Source organism: Rutilus rutilus (genome assembly GCF_951802725.1).
Source record: "Rutilus rutilus genome assembly, chromosome: 23".
Taxonomy (NCBI): Eukaryota; Metazoa; Chordata; class Actinopteri; order Cypriniformes; family Leuciscidae; genus Rutilus; species Rutilus rutilus.
Window position 1 is genome coordinate 29,441,767 of NC_140233.1, and position 27,729 is coordinate 29,469,495.

At 44.7% G+C, this 27,729-nt stretch overlaps 1 protein-coding gene across 2 annotated transcripts in view; it reads left to right on the forward strand.

Moving 5' to 3' along the window:
• The window catches only part of LOC311283015 (uncharacterized protein), an 80,598-nt gene extending 63,420 nt beyond the window's left edge, over nucleotides 1-17,178 (forward strand). For both annotated transcript variants that reach the window (XM_084397169.1, XM_084397170.1), the window contains 11 exons: nucleotides 1,930-1,965; nucleotides 2,126-2,182; nucleotides 2,309-2,365; nucleotides 2,512-2,817; nucleotides 3,408-3,527; nucleotides 3,628-3,812; nucleotides 4,098-4,258; nucleotides 5,042-5,287; nucleotides 6,108-6,270; nucleotides 16,485-16,587; nucleotides 16,751-17,178. In XM_084397169.1, the coding sequence (XP_084253295.1) occupies nucleotides 1,930-1,965; nucleotides 2,126-2,182; nucleotides 2,309-2,365; nucleotides 2,512-2,817; nucleotides 3,408-3,527; nucleotides 3,628-3,812; nucleotides 4,098-4,258; nucleotides 5,042-5,287; nucleotides 6,108-6,270; nucleotides 16,485-16,587; nucleotides 16,751-16,854 (1,538 nt within the window). In that variant the 3' untranslated portion in view covers nucleotides 16,855-17,178. The remainder of the gene's footprint in view (nucleotides 1-1,929; nucleotides 1,966-2,125; nucleotides 2,183-2,308; nucleotides 2,366-2,511; nucleotides 2,818-3,407; nucleotides 3,528-3,627; nucleotides 3,813-4,097; nucleotides 4,259-5,041; nucleotides 5,288-6,107; nucleotides 6,271-16,484; nucleotides 16,588-16,750) is intronic.
• Nucleotides 17,179-27,729: the final 10,551 nt, after the last annotated feature.

Consider the following 27,729-nt stretch of genomic DNA (forward strand, 5'->3'; position numbering starts at 1 on the left):
TTGGAATAACAGTGACTGAAGAGGAGTGGAGTCAGGCATGTAAAAATGTTTTCTGCTATGTTAAGTCCCCCTATTGGCAGGAATATGCGTGGAAACTATTGGTTATATTTTTTGGAACACCACTGAAAATTAGTAAATATTCAAATCAAACACAATACTGTTGGAGAGAGTGTGGTGAATGTAATGTTGACCTGGTTCATGTCCTCTACACATGTTCAAAAATCCAGCCATATTGGGTTAATGTGTTAGAATTAATGAAGCAAATCGGTGGTCAAAATATTTTGAACAACTACGGTACATGTCATGCTGGGCATACAGCCGAAAGGGTTAAACAAAGAAAATTATTATATCTTCTGGGTGTTGAGAATTACTGCTATTAAACAAATAACTCAAGGTTGGAAAAAAACTGATCCACCCAGGTTGGATAAATGGATTGAAGCTGTAGAAAACCTGTATGAAAATGAAATGATAACGCATAAGATGAGAGGCAAAATGAAGTTATTTAAGATGAGATGGTTTGCATATGCTAACCAAATGCATTGAAAGACAAAAACCAAGCATGGATTTGGACCTGTGTAATTAGAGGAGGCATGGATGTAATCTCTGTGATATATGATGCAGCTATATGGATATATGATGCAGCTATATGGAAATTTGTATGTCTGTATGTAAACATGTATATGGAGATGTATGTATGCACGCATGTGTATGCAAATACGTATGTATATATGAAAATATGGGGGTATATATATATGTGCGTGGTTATGTATGTGTGTATGTATACGTATACATTTCCTTCTGTTAATTACTTATTTTATTTTATTTATTTTTTCGTAGGTTTTTTTTTTTTTTTTTTTTTTTGATCAATTCACTGGGGTGGAAAGGAAAGGAAAGAAAAAAAGGGGGGAAATATATATATTGTGCCTACTCTGACATGTTAAGTGTATGATCGCAATATGAATAATGTCACAATAAAAAAGTATAAAAAAAATGAATGATTGATGATTAATGAGCTACAGGCCTGGAGGTCTGATGTGGAGTGCTGGAATTGACACCCCTGGGCTGAGCTGGCAGATCTGAAGCCCAAGGCTGGTCTAAGCAGGGTAGAGTAAATAGTGGAGCTGAGGGACTAAAGAGAGCCAGAAAAGGAGGGGCCGAAGGACTGAATGGCTTGGGCAGAGGAGGTGGGAGAGGGAGGCTAGGTGGGCGTATCATTAGTGGCAACAAAAGCTTTGAGCTAGTTAGGACCAGCGGCGATGAAGGAGTCTTGAAGATGGACAGTACCATCTGTGACGAAAATGAGTCGGAACCGGACTGGATCTGGGCAGACCCAATGAAAATGAAGGGACTTGGATGCCGGACGGAACCAGTGGAGGAGGAAGGGCCTGAGCACAGGAAGGGTTCAGCAAATCCTTCTCTCCAAACTGAATTCAAATGCTGGAGGAAGGGCTTGACCACACAAATCATCATCCAGCTCCACCAGTACCAGTACTCCACCAGGATCCATCTGTTGTATCCTTCTCTTCATGGGAAACGAAGGACGCATTTGGAGGCCGCGTTTGAAGGAGCCTTTGTGGCGCAACGGTGACGCAATCGGCCTTCGAAGGATGCAGCCTCTGAATTGGGACCAAGCTAATGTGTACATTAAGCTTCATTTAGAACTTTGTATCTTTTGCCCAGTTGGTGGCATGGGCTAAATGAATTGGCCTGGTCTCAATGTCAGACATTGAGTTTTGTTCCACTCACTTCATGCTTGGAATCTATGCAGTCGACTTTCTTAGCATGTTGAAGGTGAATGGTTTAGAATAAAATAACTCATTTTTGATTACCATCCGTTTGAATATCACTCTCAGTGTGGGAAAGACCATGCAAATGAAGAAATCCGTTCTGGAACTGTAATAGACTTTTTTCATCTCTCTTTTTCTGTAGCTGGCCAGGCACAAACTAGTGCAGCACCATCGACAGGTAATTATAGACCTTTGAATTAGAACCAGATCTGCTTTTCACACAACTTTTAAAACAGCCTAAAAAATGAGTTTGAACTGAAAAACATAAAGCACTGCAATCAATCTGACATGTCAACATCTTCATCTAAACATAACATTGTTGTTTATTTGTGTGTTAGTTTCTTCTGCTTCAACAGCGACATTAGACACGACTTCTTCATGGCCAGGATCCAAAGGTAATGATGCTGAGGAGGATGAAACTCCACTATTATTATCACTTTGTTTGTTATATCATCAAAAATACAAAACTAACAAACAAAAACTAACAAACGAAAAACCTAATGACCTGTTTTGTGTGTTAGTTTATTCTGCTTCAACAGCGACATTGGACACGACTTCTTCATGGCCAGGATCCAAAGGTAATGATGCTGAGGAGGATGAAACTCCACTATTATTACCACTTTGTTTGTTATCTCATCAAAAATACAAAACTAACAAACAAAAATGAACAACCTAAAACCTAATGACCTGTTTTTCTCTCTTTATGTTGTTTTGTGATTAATAGCCGTCAAGTTGGTGAATGGAACCAATCTCTGTTCTGGAAGAGTGGAGGTTCTCCACAATGGAATATGGGGAACAGTGTGTGATGATGATTGGGATTCTACGGACGCAGCAGTGGTGTGTAGAGAACTGGGCTGCGGGAGTGTTATAGGGTCAAAGAGTTCTGCTTATTTTGGAGAAGGTTCCGGAAAAATATGGTTGGATAATGTCCAGTGCCGTGGGAATGAATCAACACTGACAAACTGTTCATCAAATGCATGGGGATCACATAACTGTGGGCACGGTGAAGATGCTGGAGTCATCTGCCAAGGTGAGTCAAACACATTTATACAACTGATGTATAATGGGATGTTATACAGTATATTGTTGTGTATGTGAAAAATACATTTTATTTGTTTTGATATTTTCTCATGAGCAAAGCAACCATGTTTCATATTCTAAATAACATAATCTACTTGAAAGAACCAATGTATCATTATAGTATTTCATTATTTTATGTTTGCAATAACTCAACAACTTTTTCCAATTATATTCCATTTATTCTTAAATCATGGGGTCAAGCTATCCAATGGCATACACATAGTATCGTTGAGGACATTTGTGTGGTCACCCCCGTGGTAAACTTAGGAAGTGCTTCGAAGGCCATTATACAATTTATAACTCAAAGTAATCTTAAACATACTTTTCTGCATTACTTAAATGAGAGATTACAAAATGAATGAGTGAAAAATAGATAGAAGTGAAATGAAATATTAATTCATCATCAGTTTTCTGTAAATAACAAAGAAGATTAGAGGGCTGAAACGTCCTACGTATGACCCTGGTAAACATAATTGAATTCGTTTCTATAAGCAAATAAATGCTCCAGCTGCCTCATTCATTCTTTGGTTCTCCTCTTAGCTGTGAGTGACCCCTGTTCTGAGCTCAGCTGCACTGAAGATGAATGGTGTGGAGAGAAAAATGGTGTTTACGGCTGTTTCTGTAGCGAGAGCCGTCAAAGACCTGACCCAGACTCTTTTGGTTGGACTCGTTCCTCAACAACAATTCAAATCTAAGTTTTAAGTAATTAATCACATTTGTTTTATTAAAGCTACTGTGCTGTTCTTTTTCCCCCTGTCAGATTTCTCTGAGGTTTGTGAAAGCAGCTCTGGTTCCATGTCTTTGTCTCGCTGCCAGCTCTTTGAGGCTGGTTTTCCTGCTGACAGCTTACACCTCAATGACCCCAGCTGCAAAGGAACACTCCAGAATGGCAGAGTGGAGTTCCATTTCGACAACAATGACCACATCTGTGGCACAAATCTTGTGGTAGGAGTCATTATAAATACTATATGCTATTTAAACACACACAGCTCTTATATCTCGATGTGTTACGGACTGAAAGTCATTGAAGTACAACTAAGGAAAAAGTACAACTAAGCCTTTTTTAAATCAAACTAATTGTTTAAAACAGACTTTTTTTTTTTTTTTTTTTTTTTTTAATACTGTAGTTGAATGCAAGCTGCTATTAAAAATGTCTTTAAAATTCTTTTAGATAATATCTTGAATTACATTCAAACTAAAATATTAAAATATTATGTCTCTGGTCCATAGGCCAATGGCACCCACTTCATTTATGAGAACTTTATTTTCGGAGCTCTGGGCTCGACCAATGTTATCATCAGCAGGAAGAGAAGTCTGAAGCTGAACTTCTGCTGTATATACCCCCAAAACCAAACACTTTCTATGAATATGGAAATCAATCCACTGGAGAGGTAGGACTTTATTGTTCGGACTCCGTTTGTGCTGCTTTATTTCCAGGGGAAAAAAATATATGGTAATTTATATATGGTTTTATATATATGGTAATTTTCTGTAAACTGAACTGTTTAACTCTAAAATAGAGTCATTAAATTAATACACATACGTTTACATGGACACTTTTTGTTTCAATCAGAATAAAATCATCCGATTGATGAATCTGAACGTAGTGTTTACATGAACGCCAAATAAAGTGCACATGAACCGCTGTGTCGTGCTGCTTATATTTATCAAGCAGTAAAAATGCCCCTTCCCGAGCTAAAAACAAGTCGTCTGTGGATGAGAGTCTGAAACAAGGATGGATGGGATGTTGTCGTTCTCCACTTCACAGACGATGAGTGGAAAGAACATAATAGAATGACACAACAGTAATTTATGGCACTTCACTCAACAATAACAACAACTCGTTCCTCACTTCATATGTCAATGTGCAATTTCTTTGTCACTGCACACGCGCAGTACTTTCTAGTTTTGGTTTTAATCCGAACAAGTGTATACATGTCCTCTAGATCAAGTTGGAAAAGATTTAAACCGCCCCTTTGGCGCCCCTTTCGCTAGTAGTCCGATTACAATCGGATTATTAGGGTCCATGTAAACGCAGCTAATGTATAAGTATACTGAGAGCATGTATGCTACTGTATACTCCTAAAACAGAGTCATTGAATTGATACAGTATGAATCAATGTATCAGTATGCATCCTTTTTCCACACTATTACCCCACTGTTTTTTTCAACAGCATTGTCCACAAGAAGCTTCCTGCAGGTCAAGGGAGATATCAGGTCAGGATGGTTCCATATCAGGATGTTGAGTTTTCCCAGCCCTTTAATGGAAGTGTGAATGTGGAGATAAACTGGCAGATGTTTGTGGAAGTTCGTGTTGAGGGGGTTGACCGCCGTCAGTTTGCCACAGTGATTGACACATGTTGGGCAACACCTGAGAACAATCCTGATCACTCTGTCCGCTGGGACCTCATCAGTGGAGAGTAAGACTTTTCTTGTGTTTTAATCAGCGCAAAGTCTTAAAGGAACACTCCACCGTTTTTTGAAATAGGTCTTATTCACCTTCTTTCCAACATTTAGATAGGTGGGCAAATGCATATGTCTCAGTGCATGCATTGTTTTAGTTTTAACAGGGTCAGCACTAGCTTAGCTTAGCATAATGACTGGAATCCTTTGTTGGCAGCTAGCATGTCCTGAGTAAGAGTAATATAAAAAATAAAATAACAAACACCTAAGAACTTCTTGTGGCCTGCGTATTTACAACGAGTACAAATAGCGATACAGATTAACACTAGGCGATTTCCTAGGCAGGGTGTTTTTTATTTTATTTTTTATTTTACTTTTACTCAGGACATGCTAGCTGGCAACAAAGGATTCCATTCATTATGCTAAGCTAAGCTAGCGCCGACCCTGTCAAACTAAAACAATGCATGCACTGAGACAAAAATGCATTTGCCCACCTATCTAAATGTAGGAAAGAATGTGAATAAGCCCTATTTAAAAAAAACGGTGGAGTGTTCCTTTAAAAGACAGAAGAGATTTACAGGACATTATTATCACTTTTGGGGTACAAATCTTCTGAAAGCACCACTTTAATGCCACCATAAATTTGATACCAATCAGTTACTGAGTTTTAGTCTGCATGCTTTTGTTGGACACTTGAAAAATGTAACACAACAAATCATTTTTATTGTGTTTTTGTTGACAATATTATTTTATACACTGTTTCAGATTCTTTTATTCTTTACATATTATTATTAAAGAATAAAAAATTGACTTAATTGTCACTGCTGATATTCTCAGGTGTCCCAATCCAAGTGACGAAACAGTTGATCTTCTGCAGAATGGAGTCTCCACATCCAGCCGTTTCTCCTTCAGGATGTTTGTCTTCACTGCAAACTCATCTAAGGTTTACCTGCACTGTACTGTTCACCTTTGCCTTCTGACAGGAAATCACTGCTCAACTGTGAGTTTACAGAACCTCTCAAAACGAATTTTGTTCTGATATATTCTTTCCAACATGATTAGAGTATAAATAATTTTCTTGATTGTATAATTCCCTTTTGAGAAAATACATGTATAAACACACCACAGGCCTTCTAAATACAGTAGTTTCCTAAAGGTGATGATAAACAGGGCAACTTTTTAAGCAATGTTGGTGTCACAATGCCCACGACCGATCTAAATTATCCCGACAGAAATGTATTGGCCATTTTCAATGGGAAAATGCCCAAGCAACAATCGCTCGGCAAGATTGCCCAGCAACATTGCTCAAAAAAGTTGCCCTGTGTATCATCACCTTTAGTTTAATACTTTTTTGAGAAATTTGTCGAGAGAGCAGGTCAATGTACAACAGTCCACCATACATTTACACTTTATCCATACAACACAAAACATAACATTTCCAAATGGTATACATCAGTCATTACACTATTTTAATACACAATAACTACAGTACACCTAAATTATTACCCAATACCCAACACATTACAAATCTACCCTCACTCACACAAAGCAATCATTACTTATTGTTCAATCATGTAATTGACAATGGAATTAGAGAGAATTTATACCTATTCAACTTACAGGTTGTCTTGCCTGAAGGCAACAGCTCATACTCCTTATGAAGAATATGGCTTGGATCAACAATAATTAATAAGGCTCTGCTTCTTTACAGACAGATGGGGCTAAATGGCAATTATTTCAACCACATTTTGAAGTTGTGACCTACGTTTAATGGACATATTGTGAAGCCATGACATATTATAGATTAAATAGCTGATCTGTAGAACTGTAACATGATACTTTTATCCACCCCATAGTCCAGTGGTTCTCAATCCTGGTCCTGGGGACCCACAACTCTGCACATTTTATATGTCTCCTTTATCTGACACACCCAGTTCAGTTCAGAGCTCTTTCCTAACGAGATGATGATCTGAATCAGGTGTGTTAAATGAGGGAGACATACAAACTGTGCAGAGCTGTGGGTCCCCAGGACCAGGATTGAGAACCACTGCCATAGTCCATGAGTCTTTACAAATAATACAAGCACTGACTAGCTTTTGTCCAAACATACTCCACTTGATGGCCTCATTTTAGCTGAGAAGTAAATCCCTGAATGCTTATATGTTATTGCCTGCTAAACTTCCTCCTCATAAATTGACAGTGGGCAATGATCACCCACAACCCTTGGGTCAAAAATAATTTCTTTCATTTTTTTTACATTCAACATCAAGTTATGCTCCTTACACCACTGCACAACCTACAACCTACACTGCACAACTTACAACCCCTTATATCTCGGATTTATATGTAACAATATCTGAATATTTGGTCAGTAAACTGAGTATGGCTGTATCATCCAAAAATGTAATTATAACAGGGTTTTTCCTGCATAGAGAATTATGAGGCGGCCGCCTCCGTTAAATTTCATGCCGCCTCCGGCTCTTGACAAAACTCAGAGAGACAGTCACATGGTCAGATACACTTTTCCCAGCGTGATGGATCTGATGTGGTTAGGGCTTGTGTCCATTCTCAAAACGTATAGTACTGCTACGCGGATAATCCGCGAGTCGTGCGAGCCAAGTAATTAAAACATTCCATTCCAATTAATCGAGGGTGGATGAAAGATAAATCATTATAATGTGTTGAGTTTAATAAAGACACGGAACTCTCATCACGGTAAAACGCAATGAACGTGCGTGACTCTTTTACTTTCGTTTTCAACAACGTAATTCTCTTCAGGGAAAACAAATCAAGGAAAACGTACTCGGTTACTAACGTAACCTCGGTTCTCTCTAGAAGAGGGAACGAGTACTGCGTTTTGTAAAAACGCTACGGGAAAAGTCTCTTTTCACAAAATACTGAAGCAAAAAATTATCCTTAATTTTCATATATGTAAAGCGCGTTGCAGCAGCACACAGCTATGGCGAGACGGCTTGCTCGCTCATTGGCTGCTCTGCGGCAACTGCATAAGCCTATCGAGCGAGGCCTAAAGCCATTTCCCGCCGAGACGGGCGTGGCTAACCTCTATAAAAGGAGCTCGAAAGGCTGATTCACTTGATTTTGATCGTCGAAGCGAACCAGAGTGAACCGTACGCACGGCAGAGAACGCAGTACTCGTTCCCTCTTCTAGAGAGAACCGAGGTTACGTTAGTAACCGAGTACGTTCTCTTACGAGAGTCCTCTCGTACTGCGTTTGGTAAAAACGCTACGGGAACCCCTTGTAAAACGCTGTGCGTGCTGGGATAAAAACACCGATCACCGGAAGCTAATCCAGGCGTACAGTGCATAATCACCAGATAGACTCACACAGAGTCAGGGAATAAGGGAGGGGAAACCTTAATTCCCTATACTGTAGCGTCTGCAGGCTTAATATGACCTCACAGAGAGAGTCTAGAGACAAGAGGGGATTCCCTCCGCCCTTATATAGCCATGTCCGCAGACGCGAATATGACATCACATAGACAGGGTAGGGAGCCTGAACTAATGTGGGAAATGTGGGTCTTACACAGTTCTGCCCAAAGACAGTCGGTAGCACGTTGCGCCTGCAATTTCAGAGATCTAGTTAGACAGCTGAATCGACTACACCGATAAAAGCTTAGCCTGTAAGGCGGGAACCTCTAGGTTATAAAACCTGATAAATATAGACGGTGAGGCCCAGCCTGCCGCTGTACATATATCCTGTAGGGAAATCCCGCTAGACCAAGCCCACGAGGAGGCAACGCCTCTCGTGGAGTGCGCTCTAACTCCCAACGGGCACTGGGTGCCCTTGACAGTATAAGCCAGCGCTATGGCGTCAACTATCCATCTGGATAGACTCTGTTTCGAAACAGCCATTCCCTTGGAACGTCCACTGAACGAGACAAAGAGCTGCTCTGTCTGTCTGAAGACAGCAGATCGGGACATATAAGCTCTTAAAGCCCTAACAGGGCAAAGAAAACTCGAGTCCCCTTCCTCACTTGATCCCGGTAGGGCAGACAGGGAAATAACCTGAGCCCGAAACGGCGTGTTGAGGGATTTTGGCACATAGCCATGCTTAGGTTTGAGTATGACTTTAGAGTCATTAGGGCCAAACTCTAAGCACGCTGGGCTCACGGAGAGAGCGTGCAGGTCGCCTATGCGCTTCACTGAAGCGAGAGCCATCAAAAACACTGTTTTGAAAGACAAATGTTTGAGGCTAATAGACTGGATAGGCTCGAAAGGGGCACCTTTCATGGCCGCCAAAACCGTAGAAAGGTCCCACATAGGGACTGAAGGAGGTCTGGGTGGATTCAGCCTCCTAGCTCCCCTGAGGAAGCGGATGACTAAATCGTTCCTTCCTAGTGACTGACCCAGCGTTTATCCAGAGAACGCTGAAATATCCGCCACATACACTTTGAGCGTGGAAGGGGATCTGCCCTTATCCAACAGCTCCTGTAGGAAGGAGAGAACCTCCGTTACCTCACAATTGAGGGGTGATAGGCTCCGAGCTGTACACCAGCCGGAGAAAACCGACCACTTTGAAGCATAAAGCCACCGAGTCGACGGTGCTCTAGCCTGAGTGATGGTATTCATCACTCCCTCTGCGAGACCAACGGATATCCATTGAGCACCCACACATGAAGGGACCACAGCTCTGGGTGTGGGTGCCAAATCGAGCCCCCGGCCTGCGAGAGGAGATCTCTCCTCAACGGCACTGGCCATGGAGCGATGTCTGCTAACTGCATCAGGACTGGGAACCATGCTTGGTTCTTCCAGAACGGTGCTACAAGCAGCACTGGGCATTTTGTTTCCCTGACCCGCTCTAACACCTGTGGCAGGAGGGAGACGGGGGGAAAAGCGTATAGCGGGCAGCGCGGCCACCTCTGAGACTCGCTCTTGGAAAAGAACGCGGGGCAATGAGCGTTTTCGTGGGACGCGAATAGGTCCACCTCCGCTCTGCCGAATCTCTCCCACAACAGCCGGACTGTTTTTGGGTGTAGAGACCATTCGCCCGGGGGAATGTTGTTCCTGGACAGTCTGTCTGGGCCCACATTCTGAAGCCCAGGTACGTGCACTGTTCTCAGCGAGCGTAAGTTGTGCTGAGCCCATATTAGGAGGCGTTTCGCCAACCTGTACAGGGATGTGGATTTCAGACCGCCCTGGCGATTTATGTAGGACACCACGGCCATGTTGTCTGAACGGACTACGACGTGTTGGTCCTTGATATGGGGACAAAAACGCGTCAGCGCGTTGTGCACTGCCAGCATTTCTAGGCAGTTGATGTGTTGGAGCTTTTCCTGTTCCGACCACAGGCCGAAGAACGGTCTGCCCTCGAGCAGCGCTCCCCATCCCGAGGTGGATGCGTCTGTCGACACCATCCTCACTCCCGAGGAAGTCCCCAGGCTTACACCTGATCGGTACCAGTCGTCCAACAGCCAGGGTATTAGGGCTGTCACACAGTTCTGATTGACCTTGAGGCGTAACCGACCGGACACCCACGCTCCGCGCGGTATTCACACTTTCAACCAGAACTGCAGCGGGCGCATGCGGAGCAAGCCCAGCTGGAGAACTGGTGATGCTGAGGCCATGAGACCTAGCATCCTTTGAAACATCCTGAGCGGGGTGGACGCGCCGCAGCGGAAAGATCTCGTCGCGCGCTGAATGTGCAGCACGCGCTGTGGTGACAGCCGCGCTGTCATAGACTGTGAATCCAGAACGGTACCCAGAAACGAAATCGTTTGACTGGGGTTCAGTGAACTCTTTGTCCAATTGACCCTGATACCAAGATTCTCGAGGTGATCAAGTAAAATGGTTCTGTGCTCCACGAGCTGTGATCGTGATTGAGCTAGGATCAGCCAGTCGTCCAAATAGTTCAGCACTCGCATGCCTCTGAGTCTGAGAGGAGCGAGCGCTGCGTCCATGCATTTCGTAAATGTACGAGGTGCCAGGGACAAGCCGAAGGGCAGGACTGTATACTGGTATGTCTGACCCTCGAAGGCGAATCTCAAGTATCGCCTGTGATGTGACGCTATCTGTATTTGGAAATACGCGTCCTTCAGATCTATCGACATGAACCAGTCTTCTCGGCGAACATGCGCGAGGATTTTCCTGGTCGTGAGCATTTTGAAACTGCGTTTCACTAATACTCTGTTCAGCCGTCTTAGATCCAGTATGGGTCTGATACCGCCGTCCTTTTTGGGGACTAGAAAGTATCTGCTGTATAGCCCCCCTTCGACTTTGAGCTCGGGGTACACGCTCTATCGCCCCTTTGCTTATCAGTTTTGATATTTCGGCGCGAAGTAGGTGTGCTACTTCCAACGACACCGTAGTTTCGACGCGCGCTGTGAAGTGGGGAGGGCGTCGACAAAACTGTAGCGAGAAGCCTCTTTTTATAATGCCTAGCACCCAGTCCGTAGTGGGGCGCCGGGCGCTAGATCGAAAGCGGGGCCTCGAGCTGCGCTGTTGTGGCTGCTGTGAAGAGGCGGCCGAAGGCGGGGGCTGAGGCTGAGAGCTCCGCGGGGTCCGTTTATCACGACTCGCTGCAGAACCGGAGCGCTTTGGCAGGAAGTGCCTGAAGGCTTGGGACGCTTTCTGGGCTTCGATAAATCTATCCACGAACTCGGAGAGAGAAGAACCATAAAGGCCAGCGGAAGACAGCGGGGCATCGAGAAACGTGGTGCGCTCGGTAGTGATGCGCGGGTCGGCTTTTTTTCCAACCCGCGGGTCCCGCTTTTATGAAATTATTTGGCCCGCCCCAGCCCGCCCCGCACCACTGTATCTATTTTTACAACCCGCCCCGCCCCGCACCCGCGACCATTAAATAGACATATTAGGCATTGAAATGTAAATGAAAACAGCCTTTATTTCAGCCTGAAAGTGCTTGGAAACATCGCCAACTGGCAATAACAGACGATTCTGAATATGAACCATAAATCAGGTCATATTAATAAGATAATGATTTAAACATTTTCAATATTTACAAAGCAGCGTTTGTATTCATCTAATTCATCATTCACCTTTTTTTCGCCGTAGCAAGTTGCTAGTTGCTTTCGCCGTAGCAAGTTTACATAGCAAGTTGCATTGCTATGTAAAATCCCGACCTCAATTTCTCCCGCACCTCATCTTCCATCTTCACTTTTATTTCTCCGTCTTTGTTGTTGTGGCTGGCGGCGGGAGCTGCTTGGCGCGAGCTGCTTTGCGCGAGCTGTGTCACGTGACGCCAAAGGTTTGGGGAAATCACGCAAGTTGCATTGCTACGGCGTTATCAAAGAACCTAGTAAAAAATATGATTAGATTGATATTCCCAAATATTTAATATGGGCTGGACATTGCATGCAACATATATGGATTTTTATTTTATTTTGTTTTTAATGACCCGCCCCAACCCGCCCCGCAAATAAAGTGACAATTTCTTTACCCACCCCAACCCGACCCAGCGTTATGAGACGACCCGCGCATCACTAGCGCTCGGAATCGGCCATCTCCGTGAGCGTCAGCCATAAGTGCCTCTCAGCGACAGTGGCGGAAGCCATACACCGTCCCATGGCTTGTGCGGCAGCCTTGGTGGCTCGGAGCGTGAGCTCAGAAGCACTCCTCACTCCGAGAGGTAGCCTCGGTCTTTGGTATTATCCAGCGAGGAAAATGCAGGTGACACAGATGAGCGCGTTCGCGCAGAGTAGGGCGCGTTCCAGGCCTTCGCAACTTCTTCATGTAACTCAGGAAGAAAAGGAGCGGGCTTTGGCTTTTGACTCGCCGCGGCCAGCGCGAGTACTCGCATGAGCTCAGTCTCGATGTTGGCTCTCGTCGTGGGCTTGCGGGCAGGAGGCGCGAGATCCTCGGAGCTCGCCCAGTCCTCGCTGCCTGAAGCCAGCAGAGAGCAGGAATCCTTTTCCCCCGACGCGGCCTCTGAAACAACTTCCTCTGATGAAGCGGCGGTAGACTGCGGGCGCTGAGCATCAGGAAGTGATTCGAGAGATGCCGGCGAAGCTGGCGGGCGAACCGGCGAGCTTGGTCGGGCTGGAGCGGGTTCCGGGACCCGCTGCGAGCGGCGCTTCTTACGGCGCGGCATCGCGCCGGTGAATGCAGGCTTCGAGAAGGATGCCAGGCGAGTCCTCAGAGTCACCATCGGCAAAAGCTCGCAGTGAGGGCAGCCGCCGTCAGCGAGCGCGAGCGCTGCATGGTCCTCACCCAGACAGGAGACACAGATGACGTGACTGTCTCCCTCGGTGAGTGGGGCTCGGCACGAGCCGCAGGATGGCATCTTTAAAAAGACGCAGCTCTTTTAGGGGGTGAGTGTTACAAGCGAACACCCACACACACACACAAACAGAGCAATATGCAATAAAGGATATGGGCGTCAGAAAGCGCAGCAGGTACGGCTGTAGAAGGCGGCGTTGGCCAGCGGCTTCGAGGGCTCGTCCCGCTGAAGTGCTTGCTTCGAACGACGCTTGCTTCCGTGATCCAGCGATGTGTGTGCTTCGCTGAAGAGATTAAAATCAAGTGAATCAGCCTTTCGAGCTCCTTTTATAGAGGTTAGCCACGCCCGTCTCGGCGGGAAATGTCGAGGAGGGCGCAAAGCGCCCTCATTGGCCTGACGTCACTTTAGGCCTCGCTCGATAGGCTTATTCAGTTGCCGCAGAGCAGCCAATGAGTGAGCAAGCCGTCTCGCCATAGCTGTGTGCTGCTGCAACGCGCTTTACATATATGAAAATTAAGGATAATTTTTTGCTTCAGTATTTCGTGAAAAGAGACTTTTCCCGTAGCGTTTTTACAAAACGCAGTACGAGAGGACTCTCGTAAGAGAACATATCAAGGCTTGATGATAACGCTTTTCCGGGACCATAGACTGTGTCCGGGACACGTGTTTTTTTTTTTTTGAAGGGAAAAGTGAGAGAGAATTGTAGCCAATCCGGACAAATGCCCTGATTAAAACAAGTTTAATATAAAATAAAAAATAACTAGGGAATCACCGAAAACGTGAGGATGATTCTGTTTTATTTAAATATAATTTTTGGCCGAACTATCCCTTTAATGGGATTTTTGAGTATTCAGATGTGCTTTTTGCAATACTACAGAGCAAAACATTGGATGTACAATTCTGTCTGGCAAGGGTGAATAAGTTTTGTGACACCATTGAGCGGGAGAGGGGCCAATTTGGTCAGATCTATGAAGCCACTGCACGCATCCCAGGCGCTCTGAGCGCACGGAGAGGGCTAGCACAAGGAGACCTTTGTGCACACTACCACCAACTCCACAGCACTGTTCTGGACAACATTCTTTGCCAGATACGAAATAGATTTCAAGACCACGGAAAATTTATGTTTCTCTCTCTCCTCGACCCCCAGCAGTTTCAGACATACCGGAAAAAATTCCCGCATGCAGCCTTCACCAGCTTGACACAGAGTCACGGAACACTGTTCGATCTGTCCCGGCTAAAAACAGAACTGTCTGTATTGTATGCCATGACAGACTTTGAAGGCAAAAGTCCAGCTGATCTCCTTCATTTCCTTCAGCAGATAAATCTGTGTGAGAGCATGGGGCAGCTACACACAGTGGCATGTTTGGCGCTGACTGTCCCTGTGTCCACTGCTTCTGTCGAGCAGACACTCTCAGCCCTAAAGAGAATTAAAACGTATGCCAGAAATAAGACTGGACAGACTCGGCTTTCAGCATTAGCCTCCATGGCGATAGAAAGGGAATTATTGTTGGAACTGAAATGTACAAATAACCTGTACAACAGTGTAATTGAAGTCTTCTTGAGAAAAGAAAGGAGAATGGATTTTGTGTACAGATAATCAGTTTTGGTGAGAGGGCTATAATGCATTTTATTTAGCCTACATTTGTTTATACAGCGAGTCAACTTTGGCTAACTCGGGCCCCGTTTTTGCCCCATTTTTCTGTGCTGAATATGATTTCTTTTTTATTGTGAATTTATGATCGAAAAATATATATTTTTTATTTTCATAAATTATATTATTTAAAACATTTTCATATTATCAAAATCGATTTTTTTAAATAAATAAATGTGGGTTTAAACATCTTTTTCAAAAATGACATCATTGCGGTGTGGGCGGCATCCGAAGATGAACGACTTCGAGCCGAATCTGGCCGAGCTCAAACTTCTCACCACACCGGCACCCAGTTTGCACGTCTAAATTAGTTGCTTAAATTTAAAAAATGAGTATACAATAGAATAAAAAGTATTTTTTATGAACATAAAGGTCCATGTTTAATACAAATGTTCACGAAACTTAATGAAATGTTTAGTGAAATTAGAAAATATGTAAGAGATTGTTAATTTAGTTATATTGTACACATTCTCATATCCATATATTTTTGTTTTATTGTCATGAGTAATAATCTCAGTGTTTACTGGGTTTTACACAATTCTTTTTGTAGTGTGGTATTGGTGGTGATGTACTAAAATAAACATTGTCACGTGTGTATAGCTTCTTCTTCAAACCGCTGATTCCTGATGGTTAGAGGACAATTACTCGAGTCGCCCCCTATCGTGTCACAGAATAGTACAACGGCGAGTGCGTCAAGTATAAACACCTCGTCCAGTTGGAGAGGTGCGCGCGCAGTTTGCGGAGACTCGTGCTGCGGAGCCAGACAAAAGTATAACCAAGGCTTAAGACAGGCTTTTTAAAGAAAGCAGCACGTTTTTAGACGCGATATGTGAACGGCCCCTAGGGTTTTTTGCTTTAGTAATGGCATTCATTCTCGCTGCATGAGAGATACCGTCTGTGATGCAACAGCCTGTTGTACTGCGTTTATGTATACTTTTGATGGTTTATAGTCGTGGCGTAATAATGATGGTAGCCTATTAAGAGGTGGATTAATTCATGTGGGACACCACTGAAGGCCTAGGTGTGAAAAGCACGCCCCGCCACTATAACTATAGTCAGTCTTATTATTAATAGTAGTGTTTAGTATTTAAATACTAATAATTAACATGCATTACTACAGTATTGATCTCCAACAAATCATATCAATGAATAAATGTATCAATAAATGTTGAAATGTAAAACATTTCATATTTTAGTATCATGACATTTTTTTGTTGCACAATTTGGATTTACTTCTCAGTCCTAAACCAAAACACATGTTTGCTTAGCTATATGTTTTTACTGTCCTCTGCTTTAATAAAGTATGGAATAAAATGCTGGTCTAAATAATACATAGCCTGATTATCCTGTATTTCTTTTTCTCTTTTAGCACTGTGACTCTGGAGGCCACTGGAGAGAGAGAAGGTCTGTGGAATTCCATGACAGTGCTTTCATTTCCATGGGTCCCCTGATGTTGTCTGAAAGAAACAAAGGTTTTTTTAAATATTTTTTTATTATTATTATAATTTTTTATTATTATTAAAAAGCCTCATTTAATTCAGTTGAGTGATGTATTGGTTATGCATATTTAAGAAATCTGCTATATGTCAGATTTGAATCTATTACATATCACTGTATTATATTTCTTGTTCACAGATATTTGGACCCAAGAACAACGGAACAAATCCACAGCTCCAATTCTGTGTGGTTCTTTGATTATGCTATTTGTTTCTCTGCTAAGTCTCCTGACCTTTTTCTAGAATATTTCACAGAGTGAAATATTTTTTACAAAGAATGTTCATTGTTTTACACACATTTAATCTCTTTCTAAATTAATGTGACACTGCTGCCGCATTGCTACAAGCTGGTTTTCTTTTCACATTAAAGTGTGGGGTAGAATCATTAGGAAGAACAGAAACAATGTCTACTGTTTGACAATATTCTATGTTACTCTATATTTTTGACATGTACTGATAAGTAAATCTCTTCAACAAATGATCATTTAAACCTATTTTATTCCCCCACCAGTGCTTAATACATGCACCAAACAGACATATAGAAATAAACTGCAAAGCAATCTCAAAGGTCTTTGTCCCTTCAATAATGAGTCAATAAGATGAAGTAAACTTATCGTTTGAATGTCCTGTCTTTGATAAGTTGAAGTGATGATGAAGATGAAATGAGTTACAAATCCACAAGACTATTTGAGTGCGATGCAATGGTTGTAATACTATAATCCACAATGTGAGAAATGATCAGTCAATAGCATTCAGTTAATCGTTGTCCTCAGCGCCACGTTACTGGCCATGTGTTGTAGCCTCGTTGCCAGCCTGGACTGCACTTGAATTCACTGCCTCTTGTATCCAATCAGTGCTCACAAAAGAACATGTGGAAATTAAATGTCCTTTCTAGAAAGAAAGCAAATAGCTAACATCAATGATCTTATGAAACAAACACAACGTCAAATATATAAATCAATCCATACTCACAGTTGAGCAGAAACTCAAAGAGTTCTCAACAAAGGACTTTAGAGGAGCAAGAAGGTAGCATGAGTTCAACCATTAGATTTCCCTTTACCAAATGAACTGACTTACACTGACAGCTGAGTTCATATGTCCGGTTACCTCCAGGCAATAGCGCCCTCAAGCTGCTCCTGTTGTTACTGCATGTGACCCAAATACATCACACAAGGGCATCAACAAGAGTAGCTAAAATACAATAATACAAAAAGTAATGTTTTGTCCGTTACAATAGTGTACAACTAAGTCTGAAATAAAGACACAAATAAACAAATGGCCACAGTATACATATACATTTTTCCACAGTTTATTTTACAACTATTTACACTATATATTCACATGGTTCCACAAATACACAAGCAAACTCACATAACATTAAAATCACCAAAGAAATAAACAATGTGAGAACGCTTTAGAATGCTGTTCCATCATTAATGAATAACTACACAGGAACAAATGAGTAACGCATCATTAACTCTCTAGTAACTACTATTACCTAAGAAGAAACTCTAACTAATGAATTAGAAACTAATGGCGCTCAGTCGAATGAGGTAGTTCACTATTAGCTAATCAGTAACTACTATTTTTTCAGACCTTCCTAATGGTTATGCATAGACAGTTTCACATGCATGAAACCTAATTCACGTACACACAAAAAAAATTCACGTGCGTGAAAAAAATATATATTCACAAAAAGCAATTCACATGCGCAAAATAAAATTATACATTCGTAAAATATATTTCACAAATGCAAAACACAATTCGTAGAATTGATTATCAGCCCGAGTCCAACCCGAGCCTGTTTTTTTTTCACAGCCCTATTTGCAGCTGTTAAAATAGGTCCATTTTGTTAGTTATGTTTCTTTTCTTTTCATTTCTTTATTAAGTTAATTAAGTTAATATTAAGTTATTTTTAAAATGACGACCAAGCAGCCGAGCTGACAGCGAGTAAAACATGTTTGATCAATTTAGCCTCTCAAATCAACGCTAATACTTTACTTGGCTACAATAAAATCCATAAATATAAAACACTTCAAGCATATCACTCAGACAGTTAAGTTTAATGTTTATTTATTAAACCACAGTGAGTAAAAAAAAAAATTAAATACTGAGGCAGGCTCAGAATGCTCGCAACAGCGCTCGCATTCGAATTGAGCAATAGCCTATAATCTAAACAAATTAAATTAAATAAATCAAAAACAAACTTGCAGGTTATCTTACCTAAAAAAATGCACCACAGAACATGGCCATTCTTTTTTTCCAGTAGTTTCCAACAGTTAAACGAAAATAAAGTCTAATCAAACGAAAAGTTAGAACAGTCTCTTACAGAGCATCGTGGAGTAAAAGAATAGCATCCACAGTGGAAGGTTTTAACCCAGTCCTCTCTTCTATCACTCTTCCCGCTGCGCTGAAGACAAGTTCGCTGCTGCGATTTTTCTCTTAATATTCTCCATTATTTGCACATGAGGTGAATCGTTGGTTCAACTGACGGGAAACCTTCTGGTTCAACTGACGGGAAACCGCGTGCGTGCGTGCGTGCGTGAAACGTACTCGGTTACTAACGTAACCTCGGTTCTCTCTAGAAGAGGGAACGAGTACTGCGTTTTTTGTAAAAACGCTACGGGAAAAGTCTCTTTTCACGAAATGCTGAAGCAAAAAATTATCCTTAATTTTCATATATGTAAAGCGCGTTGCAGCAGTACACAGCTATGGCGAGACGGCTTGCTCGCTCATTGGCTGCTCTGCGGCAACTGCATAAGCCTATCGAGCGAGGCCTAAAGTGACGTCAGGCCAATGAGGGCGCTTCGCGCCCTCCTCGCCATTTCCCGCCGAGACGGGCGTGGCTAACCTCTATAAAAGGAGCTCGAAAAGGCTGATTCACTTGATTTTGATCGCCGAAGCGAACCAGAGTGAACCGTACGCACGGCAGAGAACGCATTACTCGTTCCCTCTTCTAGAGAGAACCGAGGTTACGTTAGTAACCGAGTGCGTTCTCTTACGAGAGTCCTCTCGTACTGCGTTTTTTGTAAAAACGCTACGGGAACCCCTTGTAAAACGCCGTGCGTGCTGGGATAAAAACACCGATCACTGGAAGCTAATCCAGGTGTACAGTGCATAATCACCAGATAGACTCACACAGAGTCAGGTAATAAGGGAGGGGAAACCTTAATTCCCTATACTGTAGCGTCCACAGGCTTAATATGACCTCACAGAGAGAGTCTAGAGACGAGGGGATTCCCTCCGTCCTTATATGGCCATGTACGCAGACGCGAATATGACATCACATAGACAGGGTAGGGAGCCTGAACTAATGTGGGAAATGTGGGTCTTACACAGTTCTGCCCAAAGATAGTCGGTAGCGCGTTGCGCCTGCGATTTCAGAGATCTAGTTAGACAGCTGAATCGACTACACCGATAAAAGCTTAGCCTGTAAGGCGGGAACCTCTAGGTTATAAAACCTGATAAATGTAGACGGTGAGGCCCAGCCTGCCGCTGTACATATATCCTGTAGGGAAATCCCGCTAGACCAAGCCCACGAGGAGGCAACGCCTCTCGTGGAGTGCGCTATAACTCCCAACGGGCACTGGGTGCCCTTGACAGTATAAGCCAGCGCTATGGCGTCAACTATCCATCTGGATAGACTCTGTTTCGAAACAGCCATTCCCTTGGAACGTCCACTGAACGAGACAAAGAGATGCTCTGTCTGTCTGAAGACAGCAGAGCGGGACACATAAGCTCTTAAAGCCCTAACGGGGCAAAGAAAACTCGAGTCCCCTTCCTCACTTGATCCCTGTAGGGCAGACAGGGAAATAACCTGAGCCCGAAACGGCGTGTTGAGGGATTTTGGCACATAGCCGTGCTTAGGTTTGAGTATGACTTTAGAGTCATTAGGGCCAAACTCTAAGCACACTGGGCTCACGGAGAGAGCGTGCAGGTCGCCTATGCGCTTCACTGAAGCGAGAGCCATCAAAAACACTGTTTTGAAAGACAAATGTTTGAGGCTAATAGACTGGATAGGCTCGAAAGGGGCACCTTTCATGGCCGCCAAAACCGTAGAAAGGTCCCACATAGGGACTGAAGGAGGTCTGGGTGGATTCAGCCTCCTAGCTCCCCTGAGGAAGCGGATGACTAAATCGTTCCTTCCTAGTGACTGACCCAGCGTTGATCCAGAGAACGCTGAAATAGCCGCCACATAAACTTTGAGCATGGAAGGGGATCTGCCCTTATCCAACAGCTCCTGTAGGAAGGAGAGAACCTCCGTTACCTCACAATCGAGGGGTGATAGGCTCCGGGCTGTACACCAGCCGGAGAAAACCGACCACTTTGAAGCATAAAGCCGCCGAGTCGACGGCGCTCTAGCCTGAGTGATGGTATTCATTACTCCCTCTGCGAGACCAACGGATATCCGTTGAGCGCCCACACATGAAGGGACCACAGCGCCGGGTGTGGGTGCCAAATCGAGCCCCCGGCCTGCGAGAGGAGATCCCTCCTCAATGGCACTGGCCATGGAGCGATGTCTGCTAACTGTATCAGGACTGGGAACCATGCTTGGTTCTTCCAGAACGGTGCTACAAGCAGCACTGGGCATTTTGTTTCCCTGACCCGCTCTAACACCTGTGGCGGCCACCTCCGAGACAGCGCGCTGTCGCTCTTGGAAAAGAACGCGGGGCAAGGAGCGTTTTCGTGGAAAGCGAATAGGTCCACCTCCGCTCTGCCGAATCTCTCCCACAACAGCCGGACTGTTTGCGGGTGTAGAGACCATTCGCCCGGAGGAATGTTGTTCCTGGACAGTCTGTCTGGGCCCACATTCTGAAGCCGACGTACGTGCACTGCTCTCAGCGAGCGTAAATTGTGCTGAGCCCATATTAGAAGACATTTCGCCAGCCTGTACAGGGATGTGGATTTCAGACCGCCCTGGCGATTTATGTAGGACACCACGGCCATGTTGTCCGAACGGACTACAACGTGTTGGTCCTTGATATGGGGACAAAAACGCGTCAGCACGTTGTGCACTGCCAGCATTTCTAGGCAGTTGATGTGTTGGAGCTTTTCTCGTTCCGACCACAGGCCGAAGAACGGTCTGCCCTCAAGCAGCGCTCCCCATCCCGAGGTGGATGCATCTGTCGACACCATCCTCACTCCCGAGGAAGTCCCCAGGCTTACACCTGATCGGTACCAGTCGTCCGCCAGCCAAGGTATCAGGGCTGTCACACAGTTCTGATTGACCTTGAGGCGTAAACGACCGGACACTCACGCTCCGCGCGGTACTCGCGTATTCAACCAGAACTGCAGCGGGCGCATGCGGAGCAAGCCCAGCTGGAGAACTGGTGATGCTGAGGCCATGAGACCTAGCATCCTTTGAAACTTCCTGAGCGGGGTGGATGCGCCGCAGCGGAATGATCTCGCCGCGCGCTGAATGTGCAGCACAGGCTGTGGCGACAGCCGCGCTGTCATAGACTGTGAGTCCAGAACGGTACCCAGAAACGAAATCGTTTGACTGGGGTTCAGTGAACTCTTTGTCCAATTGACCGTGATACCAAGATTCTCGAGGTGATCGAGTAAAATGGTTCTGTGCTCCACGAGCTGTGATCGTGATTGAGCTAGAATCAGCCAGTCGTCCAAATAGTTCAGCACTCGCATGCCTCTGAGTCTGAGAGGAGCGAGCGCTGCGTCCATGCATTTCGTAAATGTAAGAGGTGCCAGGGACAAGCCGAAGGGCAGGACTGTATACTGGTATGTCTGACCCTCGAAGGCGAATCTCAAGTATCGCCTGTGATGTGACGCTATCTGTATTTGAAAATACGCGTCCTTCAGATCTATCGACATGAACCAGTCTTCTTGGCGAACATGCGCAAGGATTTTCCTGGTCGTGAGCATTTTGAAACTGCGTTTCACTAATACTCTGTTCAGCCGTCTTAGATCCAGTATGGGTCTGATACCGCCGTCCTTTTTGGGGACTAGAAAGTATCTGCTGTATAGCCCCCCTTCGACTTTGAGCTCGGGGTACACGCTCTATCGCCCCTTTGCTTATCAGTTTTGACTTCCAACGACACCGTAGTTACAGACAAAACTGTAGTGGAAGCCTCTCTTTATAATGCCTAGCACCCAGTCCGAAACCCCTGGAAGCGCTGCCCACGCTTCTGCATGGTTGGCTAAGGGCCGGATACAGAGTGTGTTCTGTTCGCCGTGCGACAGAGGCGCTTCGGGGCTCAAAAACATAGACGTTATGCCTGTGGCATTTGAGGCGGGGCGCGCGCTTAATACCGCGGCCGGAACGCTCGTCCTCGACCTTACTACAGTGCTTAACTGAGTGAGGGAAGACTGAGAAAGTCTCGTGGGACTCATGTGTGCGAGTAGATGTGGGCTGGGAGCGGGCACATTCACTGCTTTGGGCGCCCTGTCTGCCTGAGCAGAGCGCGCGCTCACAGGTCTCGTTTTTACAGAGAGCCTGTGATCTGTTAGACATAGTGTTCGTGGGCACTGGGAAGTGGGCACTTTCACTATGTTGGAAGCGCAATCGACCTGAGTCGATTTTATGTGCGCGAGCCCTAAGTGTAGGGCTGTGCTTGTGTGTAGGGATGGGCACTGAGGAGTGGGCATCGACACTACATTTATAGCACCATCGGCCGTGGCCGGGACACCAGAAAATACACTCTTCTTGGGATATATCTGGGTAGCCGTGAGAACGGCTTTTGTGTGCAGGCAAGCGGGCAACTGTGCGGGCTTGTGCTCTGCAGAAAACGCTGGAACAGCCGCAAATCTTGGGACTGAAACAGCGGGGCGCTTGGGTGAGAGGCCGGCCGCAACGGGACTCACACACCTGCGCTTTCCTAGGCGTGCTAGGACTTCTTCGGGGCTTCCAGTTTCACCACAATCCTCGACCGCGGCCCGAGTGTAGTGGGGCGCCGGGTGCTAGATCGAGAGCGGGGCCTCGAGCTGCGCTGCTGTGGCTGCTGTGAAGAGGCGGCCGAAGGCGGGGGCTGAGGCTGAGAGCTCCGCGGGGTCCGTTTATCACGGCTCGCTGCAGAACCGGAGCGCTTCGGCAGGAAGTGCTTGAAGGCTTGGGACGCTTTCTGGGCTTCGGTAAATCTCTCCACGAACTCGGAGAGAGAAGAACCAAAAGGCCAGCGGAAGACAGCGGGGCATCGAGAAACGTGGTGCGCTCGGAATCGGCCATCTCCGTGAGCGTTAGCCATAAGTGCCTCTCAGCAACAGTGGCGGAAGCCATACACCGTCCCATGGCTTGTGCGGCAGCCTTGGTAGCTCGGAGCGTGAGGTCAGAAGCACTCCTCAAATCCGCGATGCAGATAGCGTCAGGTCCCATCTCGTCCAACTTACGGAGGAGATCAACCTGAAATATCTGCAGCGTATCCATGGTGTGTAACGCTGACGCGGCCTGCCCAGCGGCGGAGAAAATTCGCGCGAGCAGCGTCAACGTCATGCGGCAGGCTCTTGAAGGCAACACTGGTTTAGTCCGCCGTCCAGCAGAGTGTGGGCAAAGGTGGGTCGCTCTCGCCTGTTCCACCGGCGGAAGTGAGAGGTAGCCTCGGTCTTTGGCATTATCCAGCGAGGAAAATGCAGGCGACACAGATGAGCGCGTTCGCGCAGAGTAGGGTGATTTCCAGGCCTTTGCAACTTCTTCATGTAACTCAGGAAGAAAAGGAGCGGGCTTTGATTCCGGAGAAGTGCGCTCACCAGGGAGGAAGCTACCATCCAGCCGGGTACGAGAGGGGGGCTCGGGTGCAGACCACTCGAGGCCGAGGCTCGCCGCGGCCAGCGTGAGTACTCGCATGAGCTCCGTCTCGATGTTGGCTCTCGTAGTTGGCTTGCGGGCAGGAGGCGCGAGATCCTCGGAGCTCGCCCAGTCCTCGCTGCCTGAAGCCGGCAGAGAGCAGGAATCCTTTTCCCCCGACGCGGCCTCTGAAACTACTTCCTCTGATGAAGTGGCGGCAGACTGCGGGCGCTGAGCATCAGGAAGTGATTCGAGAGAGGCCAGCGAAGCTGGCGGGCGAACCGGCGAGCTTGGTCGGGCTGGAGCGGGTTCCGGGACCCGCTGCGAGCGGCGCTTCTTACGGCGCGGCATCGCGGCGGTGAATGCAGGCTTCGAGAAGGATGCCAGGCGAGTCCTCAGAGTCACCATCGGCAAAAGCTCGCAGTGAGGGCAGCCGCCGTCAGCGAGCGCGAGTGCTGCATGGTCCTCACCCAGACAGGAGACACAGATGACGTGACTGTCTCCCTCGGTGAGTGGGGCTCGGCACGAGCCGCAGGATGGCATCTTTAAAAAGACGCAGCTCTTTTAGGGGGTGAGTGTTACAAGCGAACACCCACACACACACACAAAACAGAGCAATAGCAATAAAGGATATGGGTGTCGGAAAGCGCAGCAGGTATGGCTGTAGAAGGTGGCGTTGGCCAGCGGCTTCGAGGGCTCATCCCGCTGAAGTGCTTGCTTCGAATGACGCTTGCTTCCGTGATCCAGCGATGCGTGCGCTTCTCTGAAGAGATTAAAATCAAGTGAATCAGCCTTTTCGAGCTCCTTTTATAGAGGTTAGCCACGCCCGTCTCGGCGGGAAATGGCGAGGAGGGCGCCCTCATTGGCCTGACGTCACTTTAGGCCTCGCTCGATAGGCTTATGCAGTTGCCGCAGAGCAGCCAATGAGCGAGCAAGCCGTCTCGCCATAGCTGTGTACTGCTGCAACGCGCTTTACATATAGGCCTTTTCAGAATGTTTGTAAACAATAGGCGCCGAGTAACTTCCGGGTGGCAGAACGCGAGCGGCTTCCACTGACTCACTGAAGAGATCCAGCCGGCGACTGCAACAGTTACATATTTAAAAACATTGTTGTTGATCAAAGTTGAAACGATGATGAAAACGTGTTGTGTTTGGGGTTGCGCTGCCAGATATACAGCAAAAGGTGTAGGGTTTTATCGATTTCCTGTGGGTGAGGAGGTTATAGCGACTGACCGTGAGACTCACGCAATTGTATGAGGCGCCACGTATGATTTAAATCAAACTTAGCTTATCAATACATACATAACACACGTGCATATACACCTATAAATTACCTGCATATACATGTAGGCTATACCATTGGATGTTCAAAATACATATGAAATACACGTGCACACTAATATGAATTTCATACCAATGTTAGTAATGAATGCATATACACTTGTGAATATTGCATTTAAACTTGACGCAAGCATACACCTATAAATACTCGCATACATAGCCTACACAACTAAAGCATGCATCCACGTTTTATTTTGTATGCGCGAGTGTTTTATGGATGTGTATGCGCATCGAGTTTATGTATGTGCGAGTGTTAAGTTGTGTCTGCGTGCTGCGAGTGTAAGTTATATGTACGAGACGAGTGTTTATAGGTGTCTATGCATGGAAGTTTATAAGTATTTATAGGTGTATGCGTGCGTCAAGTTTATGTAGCCTATATGCAAGTTATTCACAAGCATTCATTACTAACATAATATGTATTGGTATGGATTTCATATTAGTGTGCACGAGTATTTTATATATGTATTTTGAACATCCAATAAATGTATATGCGAGTAATTTATAATTGTATATGCACGTGTGTTATGTATGTATTGATAAGCGAAGTTTGATTTAAATCCTACGTGGCGCCTCATACAATTGTCACTTTTCACACGCTCTCACTACACATCCATTTTCTCACGCAACTTACCTAATTGTATATTCCTCATAGGCCTACATAATATCGACCAATCAGTGTTTTTCAACCGCGCAAAGGTCGATATAACAGCTGGAGAACAATTGCCAGGCTTTTGCCCCCCGGAAGAACGTCTATTACTGTTGTGACGTCATGGTGAATTGTCGTATATGAAAATTAAGGATAATTTTTTGCTTCAGCATTTCGTGAAAAGAGACTTTTCCCGTAGCGTTTTTACAAAAAACGCAGTACGAGAGGACTCTCGTAAGAGAACTGTCATGTCAATCATATGTCAGTGTAATTATAAGATTCTGAAAGTTATGAGGTTATGAAATGTCTATGTTTGTTTTTCTATCGTCGACGTCAACTTCTCATATTTTTTAAATTAATGTCTAAAAATATAAAAAGAAGGATAACTCAAAAAAGGCCCGAGGCCCGGCCCGCATGTGAACTATGATGTGAAAATTGGCCCGAAGCCCGGCCCTAGGTGCATGAAAAAGTCGGGGCCCGTCGGGCTCCGGCTGAAATGCAGGGCTCTAAAGCAGAGGTATGTATGTCTGTCTTTACTAAAGTTAAAAAAGTTAGAGATCAGTTGAAGCAATAGTTTATGAACTATTTACTGATATAAGCCAGTGTTGTGGTAATCAGATGTTCCATATCGTATCAAAAATGAAGAAGAATGCTTTTCTGTTGTATTTTAGCTGCAGGTAGACAGCTCTCACAGCTACAACAATCACGCTAATGAGTGCAAAACAATCCCTAGCTCTCTTAGCACTGGCCTCATTGAGATTGTTCTTTAAATAGTATATAGACCTATTTTAATGAGCACCCAGTGTTAATTTGCCATTTGTGTATGTTGGTAAATTATTAAACACTTGTTTCCCTGCATTTTTCAGGATTACTCACCTTTGGCATGACATCTGGATAGCAGTCACAAACATCTTAATTCATGTTGTTTCTTTATTCTCTTTTATACTTTACTTTTTAGTATTAATGTCTTTGTAACACTTTACAATAACATTTCATTAGTTAACATGAACTAATAATGAATTGCATGTATACATTATTTATTATTTTTTTAGTTAATGTTAATTTCAATACTTCAATTTACTAAAACTTCATTAATGTCTTGTTAACATTAGTTAATGCACTGTTAACTAACAATGAACAGCTGTATTTTTAACCAACGTTAACAAAGATTAACACAGTAACAAATGTATCATGGTTAGTCAACACATTAACTAATGTTAACTAATGAACCTTATTGTAAAGTGTTACCAATATATTCAACATTCATTTCCTTATGTTTTGTGCTGTATTGTCAAGATTTTTAGTGTCACAGGACAATGTTGTGAAGCATTAATTTTTACTTTGCCTAGGAAAATAGGCGAATCTGATTTTATGCTGATCAGACAAAGGTATACTT